Raw genomic sequence first — 11259 nt, forward strand, 5'->3', positions numbered from 1 at the left:
ACTTTGCCCCATAAATTCCCATATATGCTTTGAATTTAACTTGCAACCATAGCTTCCCTGTCCCAATGGCATCTGGAGAACTGAAGCTCATGTGTAGCGCTGTTGCACTTGACAGAATTTTGAAGTGATGCATCACTTGGGATTTTTGTTTCCATTGCTTACAATTTATCTTTCACCTTGCAGTAGCTCCTGTTGTGCCATAAAAAATAAGTGATAGGATGCAACTTTACTTCAGTGATTTAGTTTTGGAAACTGTTTTGTTATTTCTCTCTGAAATTAGTCACAGGTGTAGAGGCTTTTTAAAGACCTATCTGGTCAAGGTACTGTAACTATTGAAAATTTGACGTGGTGATGATTGGATATTGCCAAAAAGAGTCTCTTGATGGGGAAGCAGCAGTGTTGTCATGGTTACGCAGAGTGCAAGAGAGTTGCTATGTCAATGATATAGATTTTTTTTTTTTTTTTTTTTTTTTTTCCCCTCATAGAGTGTGACCCTTGTTGTTAGACCTGAGCTGTATGTTGGCTCCTTGGTCCTGTACCTCTTTAGCTTGATGAAATAGAAGATGATGATAACGAACAGCTAGGGATATGTCAGTCATGCCCAGCTTACGAATAAATGCTAGCAGATTTTTATCACTAATATTAGTCCAGGTAGCTACTACAATCTGCAATGCTGGGAATGGCTGTGTGTCACAGAGCAATGCAACTTGAAGAAATACAGGTTGCAAGAAGAGTTTAATGTAGCAGCTTAATGCTGCACCTTGGCAGTGAGTGATACAACTTTGTTTACTTGAATCTGACCCAGAGAGGTGTAACTTTGTGATTGACATTAAAATACTGGATGTCAGCATTGCGTTGTAACCACACAGTGCTTAGAAGAATTAAGCTCTTAAGCTTGTGAAGATGTAACTGCAAAGTCTGAAGGGGCTGGTCTCCGGCATCCTGTGGATTTAGTCTGTTCAGAGATCTCCTGGGCAGAGGACAGGGACTTTGCTATAAGTAATAGCTTCGCTGAGGTATGGAAGTCACAGGATGAAAAACCAGCACAAAACGAAGGCTGCTTGCTTGTTGCCTACTCTTTCAGTTGTTTTCAGAGACTGTTAGCGCTTGTTAACTTCCACAAAAAAAAGCTTAATAGTTTAATATAAATGTGCTCATATTTAAGCTCCAACTTTGGCCTGTTTTCTTGAATGAATCTTAAATTTTTGTAATAGAAAACTGTGCCTGAGCAGCCCATACTTACCAATCTGGTTCTCTTTGGAAGATAAAATAAACTTTTCTAATGAAGTTCAATTTGGATTGAGCTGCTGGACCATGATGTGATTCCTCCTGCATGTGCAAGATGTGGCAGAAGCCCTGTCTGCTGCCCCCTGCTCCGAGCTGTCTGCAAGCTTTCCCCCCTTGCCCTGGGGGTTCCCCGCAGGTCTGATTTGACTGGCATCCAGTATCTCTGTGCTGGAAGGTCTGGCCTGTGATATAAGTCTCATTGCCTGAGAAATTAATTTTTCTGTTTTGGTGCAGGGCTTGGCGGGGGGGACAGGTAGATGCAGATGCAGCTGGAAGTGACCTGTGCATGTGGAAGAGGGCAACTTTAGCATCTCCGTGTCCTGCGCTCCCTTCTTCCTCTGAGCGTGGCACCACGCAGCCAGCACGGGCAGGGTGGGAGCACAGAAGAGCTGCTTTCTGCTCCTCTGTATGCAGTTGTTCAAAGGAAATAACAGCAAACCAGTGCTGTGCTATTGTTAGCTGCGTGTAATGTAAGTGTGAAAGGAGGTGTAACGTGTGCTTTGTGTCAGCGCTGATGAACTGCGGGAAGGGGAGCTGGAGAGCAGTGTGTTGTGAGGAGCTCGTGTACAGGTAATCGCAGTTTAACTGGAGCTGGAGATAGTGTCCTTTGTGAATTCTGCAGCACCTTACAAGCAAGAATCTCTCAAGTCTTGTTTGCATAGGGTGCAGACCCTTTTGTTTCTTCTGACTGGGAGAAAACTTCTGTTTGAGGGTGGTAATTTGTTTGCCTAGCTATGCTCAGTAAGCTTCCGCTCCTTGACTCAGGATGAAGCGAGTGTCGGGAGGTCTTTGGACAGGTCTTGATGTTGAGAAGAAAAATATGCATCAGAGCGTGTAATTATGGTGATCCTTGAGCATCTGTGCAACACTTTGGATGAAATACTACATATTAGAAAGACATTTTTAATATCTTGTTATTGGCAGAGGTTTCTGTGGGAGAGATGGGAAAGAGCAGTTCTCCCAATTCCTAGTTTCCTACCTTGCTTTCTGCCTTTGCGTGTCTGCTGCTTATGTGAGCAACATAAAAATGAGACCACCTACATATGGAGAACATTGAGATGTAAAGATGTGAGATAAAGTGCCAGCAGGTAGTGAGATACAATCTTGGTAGAAAGTTTTTTTTTTTTTTTAAATTAATGTGTTTATTTTATAGAACTGTGCATCTGATGCGGTGTTTCAAGTGGAAATGATCAACTGCTTATTACGTGTGAACTATACTGTGCTAGTTTCTTTTTCATTTTCAGTTCCGTTAAAAGGTTTCAAATGAGTTTAAGCTGAAGCCAAAAGTGGAGTTTCCTGGGTAACGTGAAGAGAACTAGGGCAACGAGTGAAAGTCACTTTGCTCTTTGAGCGTCCCTGTGCAAACACAATTCAAGTAACTAACATTTTTCAAGACAGCGTGCCAAGTTTGTAAACTTGTTCTGAGTGGAGTTGAGTGATTATGAAAAGAATAGTCCTCAGGTGTCTTCAGCAATGGCCTTTTAAAAACAAAAATTGCTTTCCTAGAGTTACGGGTGAAGTGAAGCAGAACACGACGAACACAGTGGTGTGCAGAGTGCAAGGGGAGTGGAACAGCGTGCTTGAGTTCACCTACAGCAACGGGGAGACGAAATACGTGGACTTGACAAAGCTGTCTGTGACAAGAAAAAGAGTCCGGCCCCTTGAGAAACAAGGACCGTTTGAATCTAGGTAGAGTATGGGTTGACTATTGTCTGACCCTTTTTGTCCTAAACAGTCTGGTGAATGCCTTAGGAAAACCTGTAAATGTAGGTATTATTTGTGGATAGTGCTTAGCAGCAGTGATCTTAAATTTATTTATTTTTAAAAAGCAAAAAACCAAGCACGTAAAAAGTGTGAAAAACCAAGTGCGGGTGCATGGTTGTTTATATTGTCTCTTTTATTCATGGACAGAGTTGTCTTATGAGTTAATGAAGTGCCTGCTAGAACAGAGCCTCCTTATTTGTTGTTTTTAACCATCAGTTACACAGCAGGGCAGCTCCTGAAAAGGGAGGTCCTCACAAGAAACTGCTGTTGAATAACACTTCCATAGCAACTTTAAAGGGTGTACAAAACAGACATTAGTTTGGCACAGCCAAAACCTCAGAGCCATTCTTATCCACTCCTAATTGCTAGCGTAGATACAAGACTCAGCAATGAGCTCTTCCACTTGTGCTGCACTATCGTGCCCCAACCTGGGCTGGTTGTCATACGTAAATGTTCTGAAAGGTGGCAGGCTGAGAAAATTCTTGAAAACCAAAATTAACAATTTGTTTTGTAGGAGGCTGTGGCAGCATGTAACAGAGTCTCTGCGGGATGGAGACATCGATAAGGCTACAGAGCACAAGCGAGCCCTTGAAGAACGACAGAGGAATGAAGAGAGGCTTCGTGCTGAAACAGAAGCACCTTGGTGTACTAAATACTTCCTTAAAGAAGTAAGTTCCCAAGCAGTTAGCTGTTGATGAAGGCAGAGGCAGAGCTACAGTGAAAGCAGGTGCACAAATGGGTCCATGTCCTGTCAGAATAGAGTATTTCGCCTTAGATCTTACCATTTAGCTCCACAGGATCCATAGGAGTAAGGTGCCATAAGCACTCCCAAACATGTAAAGGTGTGACTTTACCCTTCATTTCTCAGACGCTTTGGTTTTGCAATTCCCTTGCAACAAAACATTTGCCTATTCTGTGGCTCAGTTTCTTTTACCAAGCACTTCCTCATGGCACATGGAAAACAGCTTTACTACCTGTAAGTAGACAGTAACAGTAAGTACCCAAAGAAAACAATCAGTAATACTAATTTTTGCTTGTGTTGTATGCATATGAACCCAAAATACTACTGTTAGCAAGAAGGAACATGAGTTCATTCTCAACTTAGACCTTTTTGTGTTCTTCTACCTTACCTTTTGGATGGCTTATTTGTTCAGTGGCTTAACCTCCATTTCAATAATGGTAGTAATAATAATATAGTAAGACTTCTAACAAGGTGAACCACAGACTGCCCAGGAAGACTGGGTGCTGCTCGTATGGTAACTTTGAAATAGGCTTTCCTTGTGATCCAGATGGCAAGACCCTGCTTATGTAGAGAGCTTTGCTGGGCCCCATGCAGGAGGGGAGGACTCAGCTGAAACTTATGCTGTAGATTCTGCTTGTAGTGAAAGCTTTATCTGTTAAACTGCGGTAATGGAACTCCTGCTTCTTCCCATATCTGTGATCTAGCAAGGGTTTAAAACACATGGACTGAAAAGTTGGTTTTTTCTTGTTTTGTTTTGTTTTGTTTTTTCCAGTTTTGTATTTTAAAGTTCAGGACTATCTGTTATATCCAGTAAAGTTTTTTGTTCTCTAAAGCTGTTAGTATGATTAGCTCAGATTTGGATATTGGTATTGTTAGTATCTAAATTTAGAAGAGATGAAATTCTGTTGCTAGTTGGAGATGCAGATTTACTCTGAAAATGTTTAAATGTAATGCTGAGCTACTTCATTTCTGGGTAAGCGGTTGGGCTGTGTTAGAGCTGGTAATCCTGGATCGCTACCTCTCTGCTGGATTCTTATTTGGCTTTTTAAAATAATCTGGATTATGGAGTTGAGAAGGGTGGCTTTCTATCTGGGTTAATTACAAGTGCAGTCAATTCCTAGAGAGCGCTGTGGCTCGGCAAGAGTCCGTACGTGTTCCGAAGTAGTCTCAGAAACCTGCAGTGCTGATCTCTGTGTCTTAATCTGTGGGAGTTAAAGGTATAAGCTATGTCCCTCTGGTTTTCACAGTTATCAGTCTAATAGTTGTGTGAAGGGAATTCTCCCAGGGCAGTGTTTGTTTATTATAACCATATTTTCTCTTTAAATTGCAGGGAGATGGCTGGGTTTATCATAAACCCCTTTGGAAAACAGTCTCTGCTGCACAAACTCAGCAAACGGACACTAACTAGAAAGCTGCTTTAAGATGAGTTTTCTGATTTTTTCCGCTCCTTTCCCTTTCTTTCTCAAAACACAGTAATCACACTGAGTGTCCCCTTTTTATGTAATTGTGAAAATTTAAATAAGCATAAAGAAATAAATATACTAGGGCACTTTAAAGCTATTAAAAAGGATGAAAAAACATCAAAGTTTTAGAGACAAACTTGCCAGGTACATTCGACCAACTTGGTTTTTGTATGATCCAAGAGATTTTATCTGAATTGTGTAAGATTCTTCTAAATAGATCTGATTGCAAAAGCTGCCTAAGAGAAGAAGGAACTGTTGGATTTCGGAGTGACATGGGAACTTTTTTCAGAATCTGCGTCAAGCTCTTTAATAACTGAAACCTGCTCAGTACCCATGTAGACAACAGCAACAAAAAACTGCTGCTTTTATGCCCAGTGATTAACCTTTTTGGGGAAAACTGGAGGGATGTTTGGAAGATGTGCCTGAAATCAGTGTTAAGAAACAACTGGATCATGATGACTTTTTTTCTTCAGAGAGAACACATGCATGCATTGGAGGAATATGGGATCTATGTAGAGACTACCTTTCTTTTTTATGGATTTATAAAAGCAATTAGAATTGTAACCATGGAGAAATTTTTCCTCTGAAACATTTTAATATACTTGAAATAATTGACTTGAATTGGAAAAGTAATTTGAACACTTTTCAACTCCTAATTTTATTAAATCTCTTTGAGTGACTTTGATTTTTCTCATGTTATAATGTAATGAGGTTTTGACCTTTTTTTCTCCTCCTCCACTTTCCCTTCCCGAGGACTAAGGCTTTCAAAATGAACAGAAAACGTACAATTTTGTATTTAAATTTCTCTGCCCATCTAATCATCTTGAAGGTGAAGTATCAGTGTTACAAACTGTCCTTTGGATTGTTTTGGTTTTTCTCCTGTGGTGTTATTCAGAACAAAGCAGTGAAATGTGACCTGTGAATACATGGACTGTAGGTCCTGGTTTTTCATCTTACCGTAAAAAAAAAAAAAAAGCTGATTATGCTGAGGACTGGGTATTGATTTGAAACACAATCAGATATCAGGAAACTGTATTCAGGTACAAGCATCTTTTTTTTTTTATAACTATTTTATTGAAGTCTAGGAATTGCTGGCAATTAAGAATAGTACTTATTATGGCTTTCGTTATTGTTGTAACTACAAGCTACCTTAATTTTTCCAACAGTGGTGCCTTAATCTGTTTTTTCTTCTGATGTAGTCTTCCAGTCAGTGTATATAACATTATCTGCCACTTCCCAGCCATGGCAATGGCTGCACCTGATCCAGCATCATGAGAACTCACAACTGTGTGATCTGGTAAGATGTTTTCCATGGAGAAGGTACAAGTGTAAGAATACATCAGAAGGTTTAAATAACCATGTTAACTTTCAACACAAACTGTAAATTGTGCAAAAAAAAAAAAAGTTGGGTTTATGCACAACTATTTTGATCCTCTTGTACTTTTTTTTTTGCTGTGAAATGCACTGAGATCTCAACGCGAGTCATAGTCCATTTGTGAGAAGTGGGGGTGGGGATAATAAAACTACAAAATGATTCATTTGTTCTGTCTGCTTTCCTAGAGATCAGGTGACCAGGAAGAGTAGGTTGTTGTTATCTTTTATGCTGGAGATCTGTCTGTCTGGGCTTTCGCTGGCCATTAAAGTGGGATATTTTGGCACTGTGCACTTGAGTCGTTAACTCTGTTCTCCAGCAGAAGAATGTTTTAGGCCCTGCTGTCTTGTTTGTGATATTCTATACAACCATCCTGTTGTGTTAGTTTTGGGTATCCATTGGGCATTTTCATGTTTAACCAGGAATAAAAATAAACACAAAACCAGTGGGATTTAGTTCCTCCTCGTTTCTGGGTCTGTGGCATGTTTGGGGTGTGCTCCTTGGCCAATTCCAGGATTTGATGTAGAAATCATGGTGGCAAAATACAAACTTCATGGTTCATCAGTACTTGAGCCAAACTGGGGGTGGTAGAGAGAAAATAAATTGACAACGCTATATGTTTCATAGTTGTTTTATCTGTGTCACATGGCAGATTGGCTTTAAACAAACAGCAAAGGCTGTGGTGCAAGGTCCAGCTTTTAATATTGCAGTGATCAGAGCAGAAAACAAGTCTTTATCATCTGAGCATACTCCAGGGATCAGACTGGTGCTTATTAAAATACAGACTGTGTCTCAGTCACTGAGCTCAGCTTAAAATTTTGATTTGGGAATTTGTCAAGGTGATGGCTGTAAAACAGACTGAAAAGCTCCCCTGTTGACCATAAATCCATTTGTGTTCCTTATATAATATTATTAGTCAAGTTATTTCTCTTCCACCCTCATCTGGTATGCTTGTGGTTTCACACTAAGAAAGCTGTTACTAATTTTGTTGTGTAAAAATAGACCCAATGCTCAAGAAGTCGTTTTTTAAAATACATGAAATGATTTCTTTTAACATGGGGGTGCTGCTAGGGAAAAAAAAAAAAGAAAAATCAAGTAAAGCATTCTTTTGCTCAGATGATCAGAAGAACTGGAATGGCTTCCTGATGTGGATTTAGTTATGATGCAAATTTCTAGAAACAAAGGACGTAGCTGAAATCAGTTTTAAAAACATCTCTAGCCACTGAATATCCAGCTTAAATTGTAAGACCTTTATGTGATTCTTCTGAGAGCTGCAAGCACCCGACAGACTAATGGATGTATTTTTAACTCTGCCCAGATTTGATTCTTGTGCATAACTGCTGTTGTGTCCATCTTGTACCTTCTGGAGCGAAGGGAAGGGCTCACTGCTGCTTCCTATGTAGATATTTGCTATAACCACAGCATGTTCAACGGGGAGCATGGCAAAATGTAGGATTTTGGCTTATGTTCCCTTCTGTCTTTTTAGATTGATTGGACTCCACCGAAGTTAAGAGCAAAATTCTTACTGATCTCAGTGGTTTTAGGCTCCCTGAGTTAGAAGCAGATCTTGGAGCTTAAGTGAGTGGCTCTCTTCAGAGGTGCCGTGTACCCTGCTGCTCGTGGAAAACAGCGTGACAAGTCGCTCCTATTTAACGCAGGCGTTCAGGCGTATAATCCTGAAAGCTTGATTCTGGACTTGGTTTTCATGGGGAAAAAAATGCAGTATGTAAATTGGAGTGTTCAAGATTTTAGGCATGGGGTGGGGAATAGATTGAGAAGTTTTTCAGCATATTTACAATTTAAACTGTCAAGCCTAGGAGTAAGTTTGTCTCCCCAGAGGAATTTGGATTTCAGCCATCAGAATCAGAGATGCAGCCTTCACCATCTGGTTTGCACAGGCTGACCCCCTCTGTCCCATCACCTGTGGAAAACAAGTCAGAGTGTCTTTTAAAGCCTCCTAAGCTGCACTTGGAAGAATGGGCAAACATATTCATCAGTGTTATATCCAAACAACTCTGTGCAAAACTTGGTGAGGGAAATTCTGCACTAAATATTATGGGAGGGAAAGATTGGACAGTTTGGGGGGAGTTTGGTGTGTTCCCGTAGTTGAACTCTGTCAGAAAACCTGCCCCATGCTCTTCGTTTCTTTTGGGCATACATACAGTAGAGCAGTGGTTAATGTATTAAAGAAATGAGACTGGAGTCAGGTGGGTGGAAAGGGTGTGTTTATGGTGAACTGGGGAGGATGTGCTTCAAGAGAAGGGGGCTAGCTTGAAAAAAATCCTAAGATGACAGGAGGTAGCAGCCAGCTGGGGAATTGGTGTGAATCACAGAATCATTTAGGTTGGAAAAGACCTTTAAGATCAACAAACCTAACACTGCCAAATCCACCATTAAACCATGTCCCTAAAATGAAAGGTATGGTCACAGTTGCAGGTGGAGACATAGATGGTAGCTGAAGTTAAGTTTTTATTATTTAGATTTGGTGTAACCTAATAATTCCCCTTCCATCCTTCTTTGAAGGGATTAGAGACACTTTTGTTCTAGGTTTTTATTTTAGGAGCTGTGGAAATGGTCCAAAGAGGTGGAAACAATAGCAAGAGAAGAAAAGATTTTTGTATGGGCTGGCGCTGTCATAGCTGTGCATTTTAGAAAAACAGCACAGCCCCGCAGATCTCCTTCCCTGTTCCACATCGGTGAGCCTTGGCTGTAGAAAGCTCATGGCTGTTGTATGGTTTTTATCCCTTCCCCTCTCTCGTAGGGGCTGATCCATGTAGCTGTGTGCTGGCAAGCAAAGCACTCCTCTCAGATGCTATCCTGAAAGGTATACCTCTGTGTAGGTGAGTGTCAGGTATGGGCTTGCAGGGCTTCTTAGTAGCAGCTAAGGTTTTTATTACCTTTTGCTCCCAAGGGTGGAGGGATTAAGACTTGCACAGTGCCAGGGTTCAGAGCAAGGTATGACTTACCTTTCCTTAATTGCCTCTCCACCGCAGAGGTAGCCTGGCTTGGTCTGGTGGTCATGGGAGGAAAGGCCCTGGTTCTGTCTGATCGTGTTCCTTCAGGTTGAGTAACACAGCAGAGGGGTGTGAAAGAGGCACAAAAGAATTAGCCAACACATTTGAGTTGATGGTGTTACTGTGGCACAAATCCGTTGGCTAGAGGTGGCTGGAACCTGGACTGATGGGGGGAAGAATAGTCTCAGTACCCTGTATGGAGACTTCTTAGAGTGAAACAGCAGTGCCTATATTGATGGCTTGTTTTTTTAATTGAGGAATCTTCATGCACCTACCTGAACTATCAAGTACACCCAGGAATTCCCCAGTGAAGCGGAGTTGCAGCCAGTCAGGCTTTTGCAAACTGGATTATCGGGTATCTTTACACTGTATTAAGGACCATCTGATCAATGAATAACTTTCTTGGGTGCCAGTGTTTCTTCCACTGAGGGTGTGTTACATCTCAAGATATTTTTTTTTTTCTGCTGCTGCAACAGATTTTTTTTTTTTGTGTCGAGAGAAGAATTGAAAATTGTCTTGAACTCTGCAGAATAAGCAACTAGAAAAAACTTGTGATGGCAATATGGAAGGACTTCAAAAAATAGACGTGGAATTCAGGTGCTTATTAATAAAAGATTAAACATTATTATTTTAAAAAATAATAAAAGGAATGCTTTGCATCATTATACACTTAAAGTAAGTACAAAATCAGTTCATATGTAATGTTGCACTTTAACCAAAGTATTGATTCCACAGTTCACTGTATCTGTGGGAGGAAACAGATCTTATAAATAAGTTATGTACTAGATCTTAGTTCCATTTTGAAAAATGAAGCGAGTTTGGTGTTTGGTTTTTTTTTTTAATTCCCATGAGCTGAATGCTTCTCACTTATCCTCTCGTTTCTCACGATGAGGCTCTTTTGCCTGCTGTGTCACTGCATATTTCTGTTCCCGTCACTGTCCTGGTGCTCCCCGCCTGGAGAAGCTGTTTTGCTGGCCTCGTTGTCTGTGTTGTTGTTGAGGATGTCGTCGCAATCCATCTGTGCCATCAGGTTGAAGCGCTCGGCCACGCAGTGGGCGGTGAGGCGAGCCTCGGGGTCGTGGTCCCAGCACTCCGTGATGGTGTCGCACAGAAAACGCATTCCCTGCGGTCAGAAGGGCTGAAATTAAGATCTGAAGGCAGGAGGAAGGGGACCTAGAAGCTGATCTAGAGCAATCACAGTGTTTTACTGTATTTTTGACAGCTTCCTGCAGAAATGCTTTTTTGGCCAAACGTAAGCACAGGAGGAAACAGCCTTTGTTAAGTTGTGGCAAATGCCAATGCTTGCCCTGTTACTGGCACTGCTTGTGTTAGAGCAGCAGCCTCAGCTCACCTGGGATCTGGTCCCATTTTCCATGCTCCCTGGAAATCTCCCCAGAAACTGGTTGGTATTGACTGTGGGACTCAAATAGGAGCCCAGGTTAATTAGGCTCTCCATCTCCTGTCTCAGCCTTGCCTGTTCAGATTGGAGCATCCTAAAATTGGGAGGGACAGGAGAGGTGCAGATGGTGACCTGCTGGCTGGCAGCTGAGCCTGGCTCTCTGGGTTTCAAGCCTATGCCCTGGCTGTTACCCCTGGATGGATGGGAGGGCGGGGATG

At 41.5% G+C, this 11259-nt stretch overlaps 2 protein-coding genes across 2 annotated transcripts in view; one reads left to right on the forward strand and one right to left on the reverse strand.

The window, feature by feature from the left end:
- OSBPL11 (oxysterol binding protein like 11) overlaps positions 1–6790 on the forward strand; it is a 32653-nt gene extending 25863 nt beyond the window's left edge. Inside the window, exons 11-13 of the mRNA XM_009640856.2 lie at positions 2794–2976; positions 3566–3719; positions 5124–6790. Of these exons, the coding sequence (XP_009639151.2) occupies positions 2794–2976; positions 3566–3719; positions 5124–5201 (415 nt within the window). The 3' untranslated portion in view covers positions 5202–6790. The remainder of the gene's footprint in view (positions 1–2793; positions 2977–3565; positions 3720–5123) is intronic.
- A 2119-nt stretch (positions 6791–8909) lies between these two features.
- Positions 8910–11259, reverse strand: part of LOC104128099 (TGF-beta receptor type-2-like) — a 39851-nt gene continuing 37501 nt past the window's right edge. The window contains 1 exon segment of the mRNA XM_035896302.1: positions 8910–10765. Coding sequence (XP_035752195.1) covers positions 10553–10765 — 213 coding nt within the window. The 3' untranslated portion in view covers positions 8910–10552.

Source organism: Egretta garzetta, unplaced genomic scaffold, assembly GCF_000687185.1.
Source record: "Egretta garzetta isolate BGI_Z169 unplaced genomic scaffold, ASM68718v1 scaffold326, whole genome shotgun sequence".
NCBI lineage: Eukaryota > Metazoa > Chordata > Aves > Pelecaniformes > Ardeidae > Egretta > Egretta garzetta.